We start from the raw sequence: 21479 nt of genomic DNA on the forward strand, positions 1-21479 counted from the left end.
GCCTGGTGCTCAACCACGTGCTCAGGAGAAAAAAAAGGCAGAGGAATGAGTGAATGATCTCGCACCCGACACAAAGCCGAAGTAAGCACTGCCCCCGCCTGTCCCCTCACTCCCACACAGATGTCGGTTCCTGCAGCGGTCACATCCCTGCCCTTGACAACGAGAGCGCTCCAGGCAGAAGCGTGTGCAGTCTGCCCTCGCACCCCGGCACCCAACACGCAGCTCGTGGGCTGAAGCCTTCCAGCGCGGGGTGGGGAGGAAAGGACACACGGCACTCCTGCAGGTGTTCCTCCAAACCAACAGAGATGGAGCAACTTTCTGCTTTTTCTGCTGAGGGACACCTAAGCATTTAAAAAAAAAAAAGAAAGAAAAAGAAAAAAGAAAATCAAAGAAGACCTCTTACCAGACCCAGAGACAAAGATGAAGCTGCAGAGTGCTGTCACCACCACTGTTTATTTGTAAACTACGCTTGGTACCTCACCTCCACTCACCGAGGGGAGTGCAGAGGAAGCTGAGCAGGAGAATCTAAACTCCCCACCTGCCCTGCGGCTCCTCAAGACCCCAAGACTCTCCTCAGCACACTCTGAGGTCTCTGACTTCTGTTTCCACGGTTACACGGCCACTGCTGTCCTGGGGGGCCCAGAAGTCCCACCCCTGCTGGCTTTCATTTAAAGGCGACCTGATTAGACGTAAGAGCCGATCTCTCTTGAAGACTGGGGGTCTGGAATTTTCAAGACATATCTCTCCCTGCTCACAGACGACAGCGTTTCAAGCCGTTAGTCCTGGAGCCGGGGTAATTGTAGCCGGGGGAAAGATCATAACATTACCCAGAATATCCTGAGTGGAAGGGGCACTCAGAACACATATTAAGAGCTTAAATGGAGGCCATTTGAAAAAAGACAGATGGACAGGAACGCTTAGATTTCAGAAGTCAGGCCTTTCATTTCTCTCAGAGAATGCTTTTCGTTTCAGCTAACAGGTTTCAAACAGTGCTGCTGGCAAACCGTCACACCATAAGGATCTTATTTAAGCAAACGATCAGACACAGGACAGAAATGTGTGGAGAAACTCAGAAGACCTTGAAGTTTTATACCGAGAAGAGAAAAAAAAGGAAAGCCCTGTGCCCTGACAGCCGGGACTCCTCTTCAGCTGAAGACCCCCAGGCCCCCTACGGAGCCCCAGGAATGCAGGTGGGAGCCAGCAGGGTGACCTGGAGGTACCACATCCTGGGAAAGCCTGGCCTGGGCATGGACTGGAAATGATTCCAGCCTTCCACAGGCTGCTGGGCAACAGCTGCCTCACACAGCAAGCCCAAATTTTCAGGTGGAACAAAGAAATACGACGACGATGTTGAAGAAGCAAGACTCAGCTCCGGGCCCCCCTCTTCCAGGGTGTGTCCCCTGAACCCCATGCCTGGTGAAGCTGCTCATCCTTTGGCCATGGGCTCCCTGGCTTGTCAGCCCACTTAGCACCCTGAGGGACCTCTCCCTTGGTGAACTAGACCTGGCCATATGCCCACAACCGGGACAGTGGCTGGCGCTCCAAGGCTGAGCCTGATCTGCCTCAGGGCTTGTCTCACCACCTTGGAGCTGGATGCCCACCTCTGCACCTCCATCTCCACACAGACCGCCGGGAACTCAAGACTGCCCACAGCCTAGCCGACTCTCCACGTCCACCCGATGGGCATCTGAAGTTTTAAAATGCCTCCAAATCAGTCCCTCCCAGAGCCTTCCTCACCTCGAGAGTCAGTGACCCCACCTTCCAGCTGCTCGTCTGCCCCACCCCCGCACCTGCAAACACTGCTGGCTCTACTTTTTTTTTTTTTTTGCGGTACGCGGGCCTCTCACTGCTGTGGCCTCTCCCGTTGCGGAGCACAGGCTCCGGACGCGCAGGCTCAGCGGCCATGGCTCACGGGCCCAGCCGCTCCGCGGCATGTGGGATCTTCCCGGACCGGGGCACGAACCCGTGTCCCCCGCATCGGCAGGCGGACTCTCAACCACTGCACCACCAGGGAAGCCCACTGGCTCTACTTTTAAAACGTACCTCAAACCCGACTACCTCTCCCCATCTCCAACTCTAGTCTCCAGTCTAGGTTAGACCAAAACACATCTTTTACCTGACCTCCATCTGAAACTAGGAAAGGGACGTGATCACACGATAGTCGTCTAGTCTTGTTTAAATAGTATGAATTCTTTGTCATTTCCCCCAAGTTCGGTGCTGTTCAGCCCTTCACATGTGTTATTTCTTTCAACTCCCAAGTGCCCCGAGCCAAGCCCTACGGCCCTGGCCTTCAAGGCCTCTGGTCTCACCTCCTACCCCTGGCCCCCACCCCCCGCCCTCACTGCTGTCTCCCACTCGGGCCTCCCTGCCAGGCTCAACCCTGACAGCTCACCCCACGCAGGGCCTTTAAAGGGGACACTCTTCTCCCAGACGTGCGCGGGACTGAACCTTCTCATCCTTAAGTCTCATTTCACGCTTGACCACCAGCGCCAGAGCCTCCCTGTGTACCCCTCCGCCTCCCCCTCCCCTGGTCGTCCATCCTTTTCTTTACTTGCTCTTCAACAATATATACTGTTTATGCAGCTGCTCACTCTCTGGACTCCTCACTAGGACACAAGCTCCACAGAAGAGTGACTCAGCGTCTGACACACGAGTGCCTGCTCACAGAAGCGTGTCACTGAGCGACCTGTTAGAAGAATGGGCACTATCACCCTCTGCTTAATCCACGCGAGAACTAGAGTCCAGAGACAGTAAGTGATTTGTCAAAGTTCCCGTTTGCTCAAGGGGGCAGAGCTGGCTTGGAGCCCATGTGGGCTACCTCCAGTGAATTTCTCCTCCTTTCATTTTTCAGGCCCCAACCCCTCCCCCAAAAGAGCATGAGGCCAAAGCGTTAAGACCCAGCCCAGGTTCTGCGGCTTCTAAAAAAAACCTATAGCCTATGGCATTCCTCCACCATTCTCCAAGGTACTGACTACAGCCATCCATCACAGGAATACTGGATGCGTGTAGGGATTCCCAGTCTTTTTTAATATTAAGAACTCCTAGGCACCCTTAAAAACCTAGCTCGGACAACATCTCCTCCAGGAAGTCTTCCTGGAATCAACCTCGGCCTTCTCTATGCTACCTTCTCTATGCAATAAGCTTGGCCCTGGCTGCAGGAATCAGGTCACACAGTAATCAGCTCCTGGGTGTGTCTCCTGTTCTAGACCACGGATCACCCAGGGCAGGGACGCAAGTCGACTTAGTTATTCGCAGCCCTGGACAGGGTGATGGAGAGAGAAAGGACAGCTGCACATCTGTCTGACGAGATTCATTCACATGCCCTTAAGCACGCAGGCCCTCCCTGGGCTCGGGATTCCTGTCATGGGCACATCCTGGACCTTCTCCTTTGCAGGATTTGATGCAATTTTAATGAAGCAGCTTGCTGGGGGTTCTTTCTTTCTTTCTTTCTTTCTTTCTTTCTTTCTTTTTAATTAATTAATTAATCTTTGGCTGTATTGGGTCTTTGTTGCTGCGTGCGGGCTTTCTCTAGTTGCGGCGACTGGGGGCTACTCTTCGTTGTGGTGCGCGGGCCTCTCATTGCGGTGGCTTCTCTTTATCGTGGAGCACAGTCTCTAGGCACGCGGGCTTCAGTACTTGTGGCACGCAGGCTCTAGAGTACAGGCTCTAGAGCACAGGCTCAGTAGTTGTGGTGCATGGGTTTAGTTGCCCTGCAGCATGTGGGATCTTCCCGGACCAGGGCTCAAACCCATGTCCCCCGCACTGGCAGGTGGACTCTCAACCCCTGCGCCACCAGGGAAGTCCCTGTTTTTTTTTTGTTTGTTTTTTTACCAACATCCCGCTCCTATTAGACTGTAAGCCCCACCAGGGCAGGGGCTTCTTGTTCACTGCTGCATCTCCAATGCCCAGTGGGGGTACTCCACAGACATCTTCCGGTCAACTGGATGGAATGATGGATAGAAGGGAGGGAGGGACGGAGGGAGGGAGGGAAGGAGGAAAGCCTAGCAGAAGCACAAGCAGAAAGAAGGCTGATGGGCTGTCAGATGTCAAAGCTCAGTAGTCCTTGAGCTGCTGCAGCAGTGGTGAGCAGCTGTGGCGGGCGCGGCACGCCTGCTGCATTCGTGGGGCAGGAGCTCACCTATAGGAGTCCCCATCTCTGTTGTAGTCACATAAAAGGTAATCCTTTCCCACCACCTTGTCTCTGGCGATTTTCAGTGGCTGGTCAACAGAAGACAGGAGATCTTCACATAGACTGGGGACCTGGCAGAGAGAGAGGAAAAGTCAGAACAGAGGTTAAAATAACACATCAAACCCAGGCTGGCTAACGGCATCTGTAGCCATACCGTGGTCAGCATATTTAACATCTGGCCCTTGGTAGCCTGCCAGAATTATGGGCCTGTTCTTTTCTTTTCCACATGTGTCTGACACCAACTGTGTCCCTCTATGAAGAAACCTGTTCTTGAATTACAGTGGAGCGTGATTTCCAATACAGCCTTCCTTCCAAACTGCGCGCAGCTTTAATTACCTGGTCGCCAGGGTGGTCTAGTAACGTACGAACGTGCCTGGTATTGGTCTCTGGTGGGAAAAGCATAAGCTGAAGCCCCGACAAGAAGGTAAACACTTTAAACACACAGGAGTCCAGAGAGCTCTGAGAAGAAGAGCCAGTCCGTGCCGAGAGCTCCCACAGGCTCCCTTGCTGGGTGGAGTTTCCAGTACTTTCCAGGACCCCAGCCAAGCGTTACCAGGCTGGCTTACGGAGTCAACCCTACCTGCTGCAAAGGCAGCTTCCCGCCAGCTTCCCACAGTGCCGAGCTCCAGCTGCTGTGCTCAGGCTCACCCTCCTGGGCCCCTCACTGAGGAGGGGGGCCCTCGCGGGGGGGGCGGGCAGGGCTGAATCCAGGGCAAGTGCTGCCGAACCGGACACAGAGCCCTGCTAGGAACCAGGCCTCTGGCCTCCTCCTCCCAACTCAAACATCAATTTCCACCGAAATATTCCAGGAAGGGAGGGCAGCACTCTCCAAAATGGATTCCTTCAGGCTTGAGTCACTTCCATGCTACATTTTCAATGTGCTGACTTATTCATTTCATGGGCCAGGGTTTACGGAGGCCCCACCATATCGTTTACCCGATGAGTGGCTGCCAACTGCACCAATAACCCTTCCAAATGGAAAAGTTAAATCATGTGGCAAAGACACCCGAAGAGCAGCTCAGCAGATGGGTGGCCAGTCACAGCAGTTCCCGTGCTCCCCCGGAAGGCCCCCGCCACCACCAGAGAGGCACGGACGGGGACACAGTCACCTCGGAGACCAGCAGCCTCCGTGGGCTTCTCGAGGCATCTCTGCTGATGGGGGCGTGCCTCCGGACTCGGCCTGGAAGGCGCTGTCTGGCACACCTGTGAGATGGTGACCCTGCCTGGTGACTCACAGCCGTTTCTCACACACCGAGCAGCACCGGGCAGCCAGCCGCCCGACGCGGGACACTCACATCATTAACCCCTGTCGACGACGTGCTTATTTCAGAACTCCTTCTGGGTGTAACACCCATCTGTGTACCCACCTCCCCAAGCAGAAAGACATACAAACAAAAATGGGGCTGTGTTCGGTTAGTTTTGGTGCTGAGAATACCAAGCGCCTGCCACGTATCATGTATTACGCTGGGCCCTTTACAGATGGAAACTGTCTACCGGAAGCTCACACTCACCCTGTGAAGTAGTTATTATCCCCGTTTTACAGATTAGAGAATTGAGGCCTGGAGTCGTGAGGTTGCCCAGGGCCCACACAAGAAAAAAGCAGTAGAGAGAGGTGTCTCCCCCTCTGACCGGAACTCTGGTTTAGCGGACAGCTAAGAGGAAGAAGAGTACAGGCCAAAGGCACGGTCTGCTGGGAAACGACCCCCTCCCACCCAGCCCCTGCTCAGCTATGGCGCCCTTCACCTGGAAAAAAAAGGCCAGATCAAGGCAAGGAAGATTTTAACAGCTTCCACCCAAGGCAGCTGGGATTTGAAGTGGCCTTGCTTTCCTGTCGTTGGCCAAGTGCAAGGGCCCTGGGCACCTCTGTGCCCGCCTATCACGTTACAGCCTTTCCCTGGCATCACTATTCTGTTGGGCTGATTCCTTGCCTTACTTGTTGTGCCCTGACTTTTGCCTAGAACCCCATGGGCCCTGACACTACTGGCCTGATTTATCCTGCAGTATTACGTAAAGACCAAGCAAACACGCTCTGAAGTTAGACTCCTTGACTCTGCGACTCACTGGCCTCCTGGCCTGGGGCAAGTCACTTTACTTCTCTACCGAGTTGCATTTCCTCCCCTGTAGAGTGGGGATGAGAAAAACCAACCCGGCTGGGGATTGCATGGGATGATGATGCATTCAGTACCCAGCGTAGCGTCCAGCGCAGGGCAACGCGTGCACATCAGGAACCGATGCACTGATGCCCCTGCTCCCCCTCGGTCCCCAACACCACTGCTGCCTGTCATTCTCAGCCTGCAGCTCCAGCCTGGACGGCAACCCCGGTCTGAACGGCAGCTCCGGCCTAGACAGCGGCCCCAGCCTAGGCTGCACCTGAATTTGCTGTACTGCCCCAGGCACTGGATGAAAATGCACCATTGAGATCCAGTTCTGCCCAGAGCCATGCTGACCCCTTCCCTCCAGTCCTGTTGCTGATGGCTAAGTCCCTCAACAGAAGAAGCTTACAAGATAATGGGATTTGGTATAAACAGGCTTGACCTCACTCCTATTCAAGAGGCTAATTCATGGATCGAAAGTATTTCAATAATTTCTTCCCAGCACTTATACTAACTGAAATGATTTTTTTTTTATCGATTTGTGGTCATGTCTCTCTCCCTAGAATGTAGGTTTTACCAGGGCGAGGGCTTTGATCCTGTTCACCGCTGAATCCTCAGTGCCCAGGGCAGTGCCTGACACAGAGCAAGTGCTTGACGTATGTGGGAAGGAGGAAGGGAGGAGTTTTACAATACAGAGCCTCCTAAACGCCAATCGGCTTTATTTTTATTTTTTATTTTTTTGCAGTACGCGGGCCTCTCACTGCTGTGGCCTCTCCCGTTGCGGAGCACAGGCTCCAGACGCACAGGCTCAGCGGCCATGGCTCACGGGCCCAGCCGTTCCGCGGCATGTGGGATCTTCCCGAACCGGGGCACGAACCCGTGTCCCCTGCATCGGCAGGCGGACTCTCAACCACTGCGCCACCAGGGAAGCCCTCGGTTTTATTTTTAAATTAATAAATTGGTGTGTAGCAAGGATCTTCACCCAAAGAGTATATAGTCAAGAACTAAACTTTGATGGATACCAATGACAGTTTCACTGTGGCTCCAACCAGGAATATGACCCGTGATGTGGTTCCACAGCAGCAGACAGAGAGAGCGGGAGTTTTAGTGAAAGTCCTGGCGTCCGTGTTACTATACGACCCCAAGGAGCACAGCGCAGTGCGAGACTGAGAACTGAGAGAGCCGGGTTCGAGCCCCTGCTCAGCTGTTAACTAGCCACGGAGACCTGGGCTGGGCCCGAGGTTGTTCATTTGGCAAACACAGCAGGTGAGCTGCATCAGACACAGATGGCTGCTGGGCCACTGTAAGAGCCTCACTGCTTCAGCGCAAATAATTCAGGTAAAGAAAGCCTCTAATCAAGACACTATTAGGTTCTTCACATGGTTAAACGTATTCATCCTTTGAGAATGCCCTTTTTTTGGTGTTAAGATGTCCGTAACTTGATGAAACGATAGGTCTTGTTCTTGTTCTAAAGGTTCACAACCAATGACCTATTCCCTCCTCTTCACTTTTAAATGTCTCTGGCCTGTGAAATCAAAAAATGTGGCAGCCACTTTTCTAGAAAATGGGATCCAGCCCTCCCTACCTGTCCAAGCTGATCTGGGTACTTTCAAGGCCAGCATAAAGGAGCAGGAGGGACTCCACTCCCCACTTTGTAACTCACGTCCGTCGAAGCACAGACAACGCAGATTAAGGCAGCGGCGCAAGGGGCTGATCCGTGGTACCAGCTGTCATCAATGGCCACTCCTGTTGCCTGCCCAGCCTCCTTTCCTATTCTTCTGGTCACAAAGCTCCTCACTCCATATGGCTGGGCAAGGCTGATCTCTACTCCACCACCACGCATGGGCAACGAGAGGGCCTCAGCCCCTGGCATATGCAGGGAAGAGTCTTCTCCAGGGGCGATGGAAGGATACACGTCTCACCTCCTTTCTGCCAGGGCAGCTGGGTTGGGGGTGCAGGGCCTGGGCTGCAGCAGGCAGCGGGAGAGTACCTCCCTGTGTTTCTGAGCACTGCAGGGCCGTGGAGATAGTACCTGAGCACCCAGATCCAGCCACCCTTGAAGACCTGGACCTGGACTCTGCAAACTCTACGGCCAGGTTCTAACCAACCTAAGGAAAACATACATCTGAGCTGTAACTCACAAAGCTACAGCTGTGCAACAGGAAAACACAGAGAGCTCACGAACGATGGATGACTTGCCCCACCACGAAGAGCACCTGGCTGTGGTGTGGCTGGATGAGTCTCCACCCAGCAGGTACAATTTTCGCCTTTTGGATAAACTCCCAAGTTGGGCCATATCCTTGCATTCTGTTTCCCTCCACCACTCCTGTTTCTTTGATCAAAGATAAAATGCTCTGTAAAAATAACATTATTGCCGTCATGTGGAACGAGAAGTGTGGACTACACAGTGTGCTCGCAGATTCGTACCACAGCAGCTGCCAAGGGCGCATTAGTCATGATCTGGCACCACCACCAATTCGTCTCACTCCCACCCCCCTTCCCACCCCTGCACTTCTGCCTGAACCCTCTCAACCCACCACACTGTCCTACTCAGTGCTTCTAGACATGCGAGTTTGCACATGCGTTCTTCCACTTAAAAATCCTCCCCATTTAGGGTTGCTGGATAAAACAATGCATTTGGCCAGTTAAATTTGTATTTCAGATACATAATGAATAATGTTTTAGTATGTCTGCAGTTTACACATGACATATATTGGTTGTTAAAACTGGCAACCTGGGCTTCCCTGGTGGCGCAGTGGTTGAGAGTCCGCCTGCCGATGCAGGGGACACGGGTTCGTGCCCCGGTCCGGGAAGATCCCACATGCCGCGGAGTGGCTGGGCCTGTGAGCCGTGGCCGCTAAGCCTGCGCGTCCGGAGCCTGTGCTCCGCAACGGGAGAGGCCACAACAGTGAGAGGCCCGCGTACCGCAAAAACAACAACAACAACAACAACAACAAAAACACACACAAAAAAACCGGCAACCGATCCCCATATAGTCTTAAATCCTACCACCCTTCAGGGCCCAGACCAAACTCCAACTTCCTTATCAAGATGCCCCCACTCTTTGGAATTCCTGCAGTGACACTGATATCAACTGAATCCTAAATGCTCTGGAGACGGCTGTTCTAACACTGGCCTCAACTATCAGGTTACTCCTTCCTTAAGACTTAACATTCTTCACTGAGCGCTGACTCGGTGGGTGCCCACAGAGGCCGGTCCTCCAGACCTGGGCCAGTGACGCACACACTGGTGGGTGCTCTGGCGTGTTGGTGGAAGCGGGTATCAATCCTATGATGTAGGGTCACAGTACAGACCCAACCTCACCCCACCTCCTAGTCATGTCAAATGCTTAGAACAGTGGACGAAATCACGTTAAGTCTCATGGATCACAAGTTTGCACAGCAATTTAAATGAAAGGACAGGTCCAAACAAAGCTGGGAGTTCACTCCAGGACGTGTGTGTCACAGGCTCTGCTTCCTCGGGACCCAAGGAGGGCCTCTGGCGAGAACGTGTGCTTGGTGTCGACCATCCGAGGGCTGGACAGTTTCTGTCCAAACTGCCCATCTGACCTGCTTAACAGCCTTTGTAAGGAGTGGTCATATAACACCAAAGGTGTCACACCAATCCAAGCTGTTGGGGGGATTTAAACCTAATTCCAAGTGACGTGGCATACTAAACAACGTTGCACTGGCCAAGACAGCGTTCCCGCTGTTGTTCCGGTGGTGAAGTTCACGCCTCCATCGGTCTCTCCACTGCCCCTCTGGGGCCACACCCCAGGAAGCAGGGACCGCCTCGCCCTTCACCACCAGCACCACCAGCTGGCTCACGAGTGCCCATGGGGCCACAGGGCCATGGGAAAGATCGGGTGAAACAGGAATAAAGTGAAGTAGGGCAGGGAGAGGAAAAAAAAACCCAGAAGGCAGAGGCAGGAGAGAGGCTAGCATGCCACGAGCTACTGCCTCAGGTGACCCTTTAACGATAACGAGAATAAAGAGAAGGTCACCAGGAGGGGGCAGGGGTGCCAGGCACTGCACTGCGTAAACTCTACGTGCGTCGCCGCCTTGATTTTTTGATTATTTTTTTCACGTAAAAGGTCTTACTTTATTAATTCTCTCACGACAAATCTGCACAACCACCGCAGAATCTTCACTCCTTCTGCCGTCCGATCTCCAGCTGACTTCCTTTTGCCAGCACCAAACTGGCCTCTGCAGTCCCCACGACCAGAGTCTTTGTTCCGCACGTGCGCACCTTTCGCTGCTTTCTTGAGGTCTTCTCGTACAGGCCATGTCTTGCAAGCCTGTGTTTGGGCTCATCCTGCTTCGCGTGACCCAAGGGATCGTAAATCATGCCAAGGCCAGTTGTCTTGCCATCACCAACATGGGTTCTGAGCCCAAACACAAAGGTGACGTCTGGTGTGGTCTTGTACATTTTGGCTAGTTTTCCCCAAATTTCTGTCTTAGGTACTGTTGCCTTCCCAGGACGAAGGACATCAGTGCCATTTGTTCCCGCTGAAGTAGTCAGGTGGTCATGAACTTCCTGGTCCGGACAGTTACTGTGTTGCTCATGATGGCATGATGGCGGCTGATCTTCAAGCAGCCAGGAAGAAAAGAGCCTGCATCGCCTCCTTTAATCCTCAAAACAGCCCTGCATATAGATATGGTTACTGTCCCTATTTTAAAGAAGGGCGACACTCTCACCACTCTTATTCAACATAGTTTTGGAAGTTTTAGCCACAGCAATCAGAGAAGAAAAGGAAATAAAAGGAATCCAAATCGGAAAAGAAGAAGTAAAGCTGTCACTGTTTGCAGATGACATGATACTATACATAGAGAATCCTAAAGATGCTACCAGAAAACTACTAGAGCTAATCAATGAATTTGGTAAAGTAGCAGGATACAAAATTAATGCACAGAAATCTCTGGCATTCCTATATACTAATGATGAAAAATCTGAAAGTGAAATCAAGAAAACACTCCCATTTACCATTGCAACAAAAAGAATAAAATATCTAGGAATAAACCTACCTAAGGATACGAAAGACCTGTACGCAGAAAATTATAAGACACTGATGAAAGAAATTAAAGATGATACAAATAGATGGAGAGATATACCATGTTCTTGGATGGGAAGAATCAACATTGTGAAAATGACTCTACTACCCAAAGCAATCTACAGATTCAATGCAATCCCTATCAAACTACCACTGGCATTTTTCACAGAACTAGAACAAAAAATTTCGCAATTTGTATGGAAACACAAAAGACCCCGAATAGCCAAAGCAATCTTGAGAACGAAAAAAGGAGCTGGAGGAATAAGGCTCCCTGACTTCAGACTATATTACAAAGCAACAGTAATCAAGACAGTATGGTACTGGCACAAAAACAGAAAGATAGATCAGTGGAACAGGATAGAAAGCCCAGAGATAAACCCACGCACATATGGACACCTTATCTTTGATAAAGGAGGCAGGAATGTACAGTGGAGAAAGGACAGCCTCTTCAATAAATGGTGCTGGGAAAACTGGACAGGTACATGTAAAAGTATGAGATTAGATCACTCCCTAACACCATACACAAAAATAAGCTCAAAATGGATTAAAGACCTAAATGTAAGGCCAGAAACTATCAAACTCTTAGAAGAAAACATAGGAAGAACACTCTATGACATAAATCACAGCAAGATCCTTTCTGACCCACCTCCTAGAGTAATGGAAATAAAAACAAAAATAAACAAATGGGACCTAATGAAACTTCAAAGCTTTTGCACAGCAAAGGAAACCATAACCAAGACCAAAAGACAACCCTCAGAATGGGAGAAAACATTTGCAAATGAAGCAACTGACAAAGGATTAATCTCCAAAATTTACAAGCAGCTCATGCAGCTCAATAACAAAAAAACAAACAACCCCATCCAAAAATGGGCAGAAGACCTAAATAGACATTTCTCCAAAGAAGATATACAGAATGCCAACAAACACATGAAAGAATGCTCAACATCATTAATCATTAGAGAAATGCAAATCAAAACTACAATGAGATATCATCTCACACCAGTCAGAATGGCCATCATCAAAAAATCTAGAAACAATAAATGCTGGAGAGGGTGTGGAGAAAAGGGGACACTCTTGCACTGCTGGTGGGAATGTGAATTGGTTCAGCCACTGTGGAGAACAGTATGGAGGTTCCTTAAAAAACTACAAATAGAATTACCATATGACCCAGCAATCCCACTACTTGGCATATACCCTGAGAAAACCAAAATTCAAAAAGAGTCATGTACCAAAATGTTCATTGCAGCTCTATTTACAATAGCCAGGACATGGAAACAACCTAAGCGCCCATCATCGGATGAATGGATAAAGAAGATGTGGCACATATACACAATGGAATATTACTCAGCCTTAAAAAGAAATGAAATTGAGCTATTTGTAATGAGATGGATAGACCTAGAGTCTGTCATACAGAGTGAAGTAAGTCAGAAAGAAAAAGACAAATACCGTATGCTAACACATATATATGGAATTTAAGGGAAAAAAATGTCATGAAGAACCTAGGGGTAAGATAGGAATAAAGACGCAGACCTACTGGAGAACGGACTTGAGGGTATGGGGAGGGGGAGGGGTGAGTTTTGACAGGGCGAGAGAGAGTCATGGACATATACACACTAACAAACGTAGTAAGGTAGATAGCTGGGGGGAAGCAGCCGCAAGGCACAGGGATATTAGCTCGGTGCTTTGTGACAGCCTGGAAGGGTGGGATGGGGAGAGTGGGAGGGAGGGAGACGCAAGAGGGAAGACATATGGGAACATATGTATATGTATAGCTGATTCACTTTGTTATAAAGCAGAAACTAACACACCATTGTAAAGCAATTATACCCCAATAAAGATGTTTAATAAAAAAAAAATAAATAAAAATAAAGAAGGGCGAGGGAATTCCCTGGTGGTCCAGTGGTTAGGGTTCCGCGCTTCCACTGCAGGGGACACGGGTTCGATCCCTGGTCGGGGAACTAAGATCCCACATGCCGCATGCTGCAGCCAAATAAATAAAAGGGGAGGGGGTGACAAAATAGGGCCTTAGAGAAGTAACTTGCCCCAAGTCACACAGCTACTAGCTAATGTCTAAGAAAAGACATGTGACATACAGTACATCTGGGTTAAAAAAATAAAAATTACAGGGACTTCCACTTCCCTGGTGGTCCAGTGGCTAAGACTCTGCACTCCCAATGCAGGGGGCCCGGGTTCGATCCCTGGTCGGGGAACTAGATCCTGCATGCCGCAGCTAAGAGTTCGTATGCCGCAACTAAAGGTCCCACACGCTGCAACTAAAGATCCCACACGCCACACGAAGACCCAACGCGGCCAGATAAATTTTTTTAAAAGCTATAAAAAAATAACTAAATAAAGATTACATTCACTCTTACTGTTGCCTCAAACTGAATCCTTTTCTACTATCTAGCCCAACAGCTGATTACATGAAAAGAGATACAAATCAGAAGTTTCCGGCCACAAGTGAGGTTTGTGTTTGGGCCACCATATGGTTCTACTTTGCCTCTTCCCCTTCTCCATTAGTTATTAATGTTGAAAAAAATTGTTCAACCAGAAAAAGAAACTTGAGATGAACCCTTAAAAAAGCACAAAAGCCAGACCAGTTCAACTCCATGGATAATCTAATCCACGGCGCCCTCGTCTTTAAGAAATGCACCCTTGTACCTCAGTTTTTAAAAAAAATGGCCAAACGAACACATTCCGTCTTTTGATCTGCCCGCTGGCTGAGAGCCCGCCACCAGAGAGATAAGAATCGAAAACAGACCGTGTTCGCTGGGTTGCACACTCAGATGAGTAACGTTGCTGAAACCATGGCTGGGCAGAGTGCTGGCTGGCCTCATTCCCCGGCAGACAGCAAAGTATCAGGATGCCAGGGCTCCCTCCCCATGACCAGCAGAGGTCTCTGTTTACAATCCGTTCCCTTTATTTTTTCCAAGGCCCCAAACCTTCCCTGCTTTTCTCTAATAAAAATTAAAAAAGAAAATAAGGAGAGTGCTTTCAGTGACACACATGCCTGTGTCAGAAACACAACCTACAGTGTGGCATTCTGGAAAGCACCAAACTCAAAATCAAACACAAGTTCGAATCCTTGGTCTGCCACTTCCTGGCTGAGTGTAACCTTCCTAAACCTCAGAACTGGGGGCTACAACACCCACCTCAGTAGATCCTGAGTGCCCACCCCCAGGCACCCATCAGGTGCCATGGATTCAGTGGCAGACGAGATGGACGGGCACAGCCCTGCTCTCCCAAAGCACGCTCCAGCCGCTGGAAACAGACAAGGCACGAGGAGCCATCCTGAGAGTGGCGAGGGCTGTGACGTGGACCTGATGCGGATGGCAGGGGGACTGCAGGGATTCGGTGGTCTAGGAGGTGGACGGAGCTGACATGTGAGTGGAGGAAAGGAGAGGCACTGTGATGGGACCGAAGAGCCGGCCCCAGGCTCCCCCCGCCCCCACCCCGAGGAGAGTAGAAGAGAGAAGCATCTGTGTGCTGCAATCCTCGGCCAGGTGGAGCAGTGCCTGTGGGCCCCTTTAAATGTGATGGCAAGCCCCAGCACACTGTCGTTCATAAAACTTCTTAAAGGCTCCCTCCCACCTCCTCCCCAGACTCCCAGGTTTAAGAAGGATGCACTTGAAGACCCATCCGTGAACGTGGGCCCAGGCGGCCTCTGGAGCCTATGGGAGATGAAGGATCTCCCCCAGCCCCACCGCCGCCCCCGATCGGGGTGAAGGAAACAAAGTCCTCCCCACGACTGCCCAGCAGCAGCTTTTTTGTTGTTGTTGTTTTAAATATTTATTTATTTGGATGTGCTGTGTCTTAGTTGCAGCGTGCAGGATCTTTGGTTGCAGCATGCGGGATCTTTAGTTGTGGCATGTGGGATCTAGTTTCCTGACCAGGGATGGAACCCGGGCCCCCTGCATTGGGAGCGCGAAGTCTTAGCCAATGGACCACCAGGGAAGTCCCAGCCCAGCGGAAGCTTTGTTACCAGGACCTTATTTGTCACCAGAAACACCTTGGGCCCTGGAAGCAGAGTTTCCAAGTGAACTGATGTAACACCTCTCCGAGTGCGCATGCCCCACACTGGGGACACCTCACCCCGTCCTGTAAACCCACTCAGAGGGTTTGCCTGAGGAAGCGGAGAGGGAGCCCAGGGGACCTTGCTCACCCTCCAGGACCCCACCCTCCCCACCATGTGGATGGGAAAACCCAAGTGCAGGGAAGCGCCTCACACAGGTGGCAAGGTTGGGGCAGGGCAGAACTGGACTCTGAGTTCCAAACTCTGACCCAGCGATTCCAGAGCACAGGCCCCGCTGGGCTGGCAAGGCGAGCGGCTTCCGCTCCCACACCCACTTCCAGTGGGGCTCCGAGGAGAGGGGGTGGAGAAGGAAGAGAATCGGGGGGAACTCGGGGGCTGCATGGTCCCTGCCCGCCCACCCTGACTCCTGCGCTGTGGGCAGGGACCCGCGACACTGCCAGCGCCACCACCCAGCACAGCCTGACCCCAGGGCCGCCGGCCCTCCTCGTGTTTCAGATCCGGCCTCTCTTCTAATTAAGCTATCGCTGGACTCTGAGAACAGTATACTTTAAGTACAAGTTCAGACAGTTTTCTTCACTTGAAGACTGCGAATTATAAAATGCGCTTTTAAGGAGAACATGGTTAAATGTACACGACAAGTGTAGGAAGCAATCTCCCAATTTTGGCAACACCATAACGTGTGCGAACCGTGCCCCTCAGATTCGGGCCACCGGCACGGGCTCCTGAGGGTCACATACTGCCAGCCGGGTCTCATCACTGAGGGTCTAACACATGGGAAGCTGCCAACATTAGGAAAGCGTTTCTGATCAACACATGTTCTATTCTGCTTAGAAATCAATTTCTCATGTGCCATTAACAACAAAGAGCTTTCTCAAGAAACAATAAGCCTCCCGCCGCTCTTTTCTTAGGCAGGTGCCCCAAACCACCCCAGAGATAAATAATAAACAAAGGCAAACTTCCTGGGCTGGGTTTCAGCCATTCATACCCCAAAGCTTTGCCTTCTAGAAGCTTGCAGGCTGGAGTAAGAAGCCAGAAGCCTTTTCTAAAGAAGGGTCAGGAGGGGGCAGGACAAAGAGAAGACAAACTGAAAGGGGAAATTGAAATCACTACATGTGGGTCATCCAGGGGCACACACAAGGCTCCTGTTGTCCACATGTAACCCTACGCTTCCCGAAGGGGACGAACCAGGTGCTTGGAGCCTAATTAAATTAACTGTTCCCTGGCCAGGAGCGACCGCATCACCTGTGTCTGCGCTGAGAGAAGCTGGGGTCTTTCTAAGCCACCCGCTCCTCTTAATGAAGGAAGGGCTGGTCCCCGAGGAATAGGGCACGATACACAAGCACCTTTAAGAAGCCAGAGGCAGAAAACTCACTGGGTCTAAGTTATGTGCACTGGCTCCTGAGGGCTTCGCGCAGCCACCAGGCCAGTTTCAGGAGCTGCTGCACACGGGGCAGCCAACTGCCTCGGCCTGGACGGCCGCGGGCGGGAAGCTCCCCGACCCGGCCTGGGCCCAGCCTCTGCCGCAGCCCCGCGGCTCTCCCGCGATCCCCTCAGTCACCCCTCCAGCCGACATCCTGACAGTCTCTCCACCAGGATCGCCTGCCCTTCTCCCGGTGCTACCTAGTGACCCCCAGTTATCCTTCAAGGTCCTCTTCTACGCATGCCCAAAGCTTCCTTAGCAAAGGCGATGCCCCTCATCTACGGGCTACGCCCCTGCCGCTCTATATAAGACTGGGCCCCAGGCCGCATGGATTCGGGATGGGGTGTCTTTCCTCAGGGCAGGGATGAGATGTCTGGATGGCCCTGGACCTAGTGTAAGGCTGGCAGGGCTTCCTAAATGCCGGTGGGACCGTGGTTGAATTGTGGAAAAGGAGGGCCACTCAGGTGGAGCTGTGACCTTTTGAAGCCCATGTCTGTCTCAGTGGGAAGCCCCCCACAATGTTCCTCAGCGCCTCTCCGAGAGCTGGACTAGGGACCAGCTGGGTGGGTGGGGGTGAGAGTGAGAGGGTGATGACCTGGGCCGGCACCGCATCACTGTGACCAAGGGCCTCCCAAGGCAGATGCAGACTCGAGCCCTTGCACCTTCCCTGGGGTGTGGACCACCACCTTGCGAGGACCTGTGGGGCCGGCCCTTGCCCCTCACACTCCACGCAGGCGCCTCCTGAAGCTGGGCCTATAGCCTCCCCTGTGCGAGGAAGGCATGCGTGGACAGACTGGAGATCTCTTCCCGAATGGCCTGCGGTCCTGCTTTCTCAGGCTGTGTTAAAAGCATTATTGCATTGGGTGCATTCTTACAAATCACCTCAAATCTTTCTGGGAAAAAGACCAGGGAAAAATACATTAAAACAACTCGTTTATCACATGGTCTTTTTGCAAAGACAATGTAACTTCATGGGCCGGACAGAGGGTCCATCTGTTTTAGTATTACCGTTTTAGTGTTATTAAGTATTATTAAAGCAATTATCCTAACAACAGCAAACCTTTTTTTTTTTTTTTAAGTGCCTGCTATGCATGAGACACTCTTCTAAGCACGGAACACACATCCTTATTTTATCATCGTGGCAACCCTATACGAAGCAGTGGTGCCACTGTTATCCCAATTTATGCCAAGTTCTCATAATTTACAGACGACGACACTGAGGCACAGGCAGGTTAAGTATAATAACTTGGCTAAGGTCACACAGTTCGCAGGTGGCGGAACCAGAATCCAAGGAAACCCATGCAATCCCACCCCAGGACTCCTCAGAGCCACCCGGGGAGGCCAAGGACCTTGTGAGGCAGCAGCCGAGGCTCAGAGCCACGCAACCACTGAGTCACATGCCACAGTCCTGGGTCTTTCCACCATATAGTCTCTCCAAACTCTCAAGACCACAGACTTCTAAACAACCCAAACGGTGCAACAGTCCACCAAAATCCCAGTGATGCTGCTGGCCCCTTTCAAGTGGAACCGTTCATGCCGTGTGAGCACGTGTGTGGCACGTGAGTCTGAGCGGGGCTGGGGGCCAGCACTGATGTGCCACGTTAACGTGAGGGATACCCAGAACAAGTCGGTGGCTCTTCTTCCCCCCTTAGCACAAAAATCATCCTGGCTGGCTGGCCACAACGTTTCACACTGGATTCTTTCCACTGGATGGATGTCTCATCAAGGTTTTGTTTTAATTTCACCAAGTCAGCCAGAGAAAACGACCACTCACGGCCAAAGAAAAATCTGCAACTCTTCTTATTGGGGAAAGAGTCAGATCCGCTCAGGAGGAATGGATGTCTCCCCTTCGCTGTCTGTGTCTTCCCAGATCAAGAGCTCCTCTGTTTCTCCACTTTGGCTCATTAGGAAGTAAAACCCGAACCCTCCAGAGAAAACCTACCTAACGTATGAAGGATTAAATACAGTGTCCCCATTCTCAAAGTCTAATAGGAGAGAGCAGGGCACAAGTGAAGCCCCAGCGTGCTCTGTGCTCTGGACCGGGGAAGTACTGGATGCTATGGAAACGAGGGGGGTTGCCCAGAGCTTCTCTGGAGGGGAAGAGGAGCAGGGGAGGCCAGGGTACATGTCTTGAGGAGCTAACACCTGAGCTCAGTTATAAAAACTGAAGCACGTATGTGGCAGAAGAGGTCACAGAGAAGCCGGCGGGACTGAGAGGCAGGAGTGCCCATCTGGTCAAAGGAGTGCAGCGTGGAACGCCGAACACTGACGGCCACACAGCTCTGTGAAGATGCTGAAAAGCCCCTGCACACTTTAAAAGGGTGAATCTTATAGTATGTGAATTGTATCTACATAATCACAATTTTATCTCTATTGTTTAAAAAAAAAAAGGTGAATTGAGAGAATATTCCAGGCAGAGAGCACAGGCATATTCCAGGGAACTGTAAGTTCAATGCAAATACAAAAAAAATTAATCGGGTTTCCAGCAGGTAAGAATATGTTACATGACCTAAGTTTCAGGTTAGTAAAAAGTGACTCCGGGCATCAGGAACCAGGGGCAGGGTTATCTTTCTCTTCACTCTTGTATCTATCTGGCTATTGACCCTTACTACCCAGAGCTTTCTACGTGAGAATAAATTAATGCAGCACATGGCAGGGATGCATCACCAGCCTGGAAGCCAGAGGTGGGTCTTCAGTGAAGTGGGGCTAGATCACCAGATGAGCCATAGCTGCCCTGGTCCTCAGTTTCCTCATCTCTAAAATGGACCAGGGACTTCCCTGGCGGTCCAGTGGTTAAGACTTAGCCTTCCAATGCACGAGGCGTGGGTTCGATCCTTGGTCGGGGAGCTAAGATCCCACATGCCTCGGGGCCGAAAAAACAAAACACAAAACAGAAGCAATTATTGTAACGAATTCAATAAAGACTTAAAAAATGGTCCACAGCAGAATGTAAGTTGATACAACCACTATGGAAAACAGTACGGAGGTTCCCTAAAAAACTAAAAATAGAACTACCATACGACCCAGCAATCCCACTACTGGGCATATACCTTGAGAAAACCATAATTCAAAAAGAGACACGTACCACAATGTTCACTGCAGCACTATTTACAATAGCCAGGACATGGAACCAACGTAAATGTCCATCGACAGATGAATGGATAAAGAAGATGTGACACATATATACAATGGAATATTTACTCAGCTATAAAAAGAAACGAAATTGAGTTATTTGCACTGAGGTGGATGGACCTAGAGTCTGTCATACAGAGCGAAGTAAGTCAGAAAGAGAAAAACAAATACCGTATGCTAACACATATATATGGAATCAAAAAAAAAAAAACCCAACAAAATGGTACTGATGAACCTGGTTGCAGGGCAGAAATAAAGAAGGAGACACAGAAAATGGACTTGAGGAAACGGGGTGGGAGGGGGAAGCTGGGGCGAAGTGAGAGTAGCATCGAAGTAAATACATTACCGAATGTAAAATAGTTGGCTGGTGGGAAGCAGCCGCATAGCACAGGGAGGTCAGCTCGGTGCTTTGCGATGACCTAGAGGGTGGGATAGGGAGGAGGGGGGGGGAGGCTCAAGAGGGAGGGGATCTGGGGACATGTGTGTGCATATGGCTGATTCACTTTGTTGTGCAACAGAAACTAAGTACTGTGAAGCAATTATACTCCAATAAAGACCTATTAAAAAAAATGGTCCACAACAAAAAAAATCTTAAAAAAAAAATAAAATAAAATGGACCCAAACTGAACAAGATGGATGTCATGGTTCTCCAAGGCAGAGAGGCACTTGGTGGGGCTCAAGGCGGTAAAAGAGTAAGAGGGGAAGTCTGGGCCCAACATGACCCATTCAAGTTTGCTATAAGATTTAATTTGGGGCTTCCCTGGTGGCGCGGTGGTTAAGAACCCACCTGACAATGCAGGGGACACAGGTTCGAGCCCTGGTCCGGGAAGATCCCACATGCCGCGGAGCAACTAAGCCCGTGTGCCACAACTACTGAGCCTGTGCTCTAGAGCCCGCGAGCCACAACTACTGAGCCCACGTGCCTAAAGCCTGTGCTCCGCAACAAGAGAAGCCACTGCAGTGAGAAGCTCACGCACTGCAAGAAAGAGTAGCCCCCGCTCACCACAACTAGAGAAAGCCCGCACACAGCAACGAAGACCCAACGCAGCCAAAAAAAAAAAAAAAATTAATTAAAAAAGGGCTCCGCTAATTTTTAAAATGTCTGAAAACCACTAGACTAGATGACCAGTAAGGTTCATTTCAGTTAAGATCCTACGAAGTTTCATAGCACAAGACTTCGTTTATTTACTTATCATCTCTACGACCATCCAGGATATGGCTGTATGAACTCATCAAGTTTGTGACATTCTAAAAAAAAGCTCGTGACGTTCTTCCTAAAACAAAATGTCTACTGAGCAAGGTACCTGGTGAGACCTCAAACTGACTAAGCCCTGGGCCTCTCTCCAAGGTGCACACACGTGAATGACCCACGACGGGGGAAGAAGAAGAATGCTTGTGACCTGCATGCGCTTCTCCCCTGAATTCCAATTCAAATTTAAAATTCTTAGGAAAGTTCTCTATTTGTAAAAGCCAAATTACCACCCCCCCCCTCTCTTTTCCAGGAGTGCGCTCCTGCACCCAGAGGCCCCTGCCCCAGTCCTACTCCCTAAAGGGAAGCCCAG

At 50.7% G+C, this 21479-nt stretch overlaps 1 protein-coding gene and 1 pseudogene across 3 annotated transcripts in view; both read right to left on the minus strand.

The window, feature by feature from the left end:
• The window catches only part of CAPZB (capping actin protein of muscle Z-line subunit beta), a 136112-nt gene that overhangs the window by 37733 nt on the left and 76900 nt on the right, over positions 1-21479 (minus strand). For all 3 annotated transcript variants that reach the window (XM_032625613.1, XM_032625605.1, XM_032625621.1), the window contains one exon: positions 4139-4260. In XM_032625613.1, the coding sequence (XP_032481504.1) occupies positions 4139-4260 (122 nt within the window). The remainder of the gene's footprint in view (positions 1-4138; positions 4261-21479) is intronic.
• LOC116750684 lies at positions 10234-10847 on the minus strand (annotated as a pseudogene).

This window comes from Phocoena sinus, chromosome 1 (genome assembly GCF_008692025.1).
Source record: "Phocoena sinus isolate mPhoSin1 chromosome 1, mPhoSin1.pri, whole genome shotgun sequence".
NCBI lineage: Eukaryota > Metazoa > Chordata > Mammalia > Artiodactyla > Phocoenidae > Phocoena > Phocoena sinus.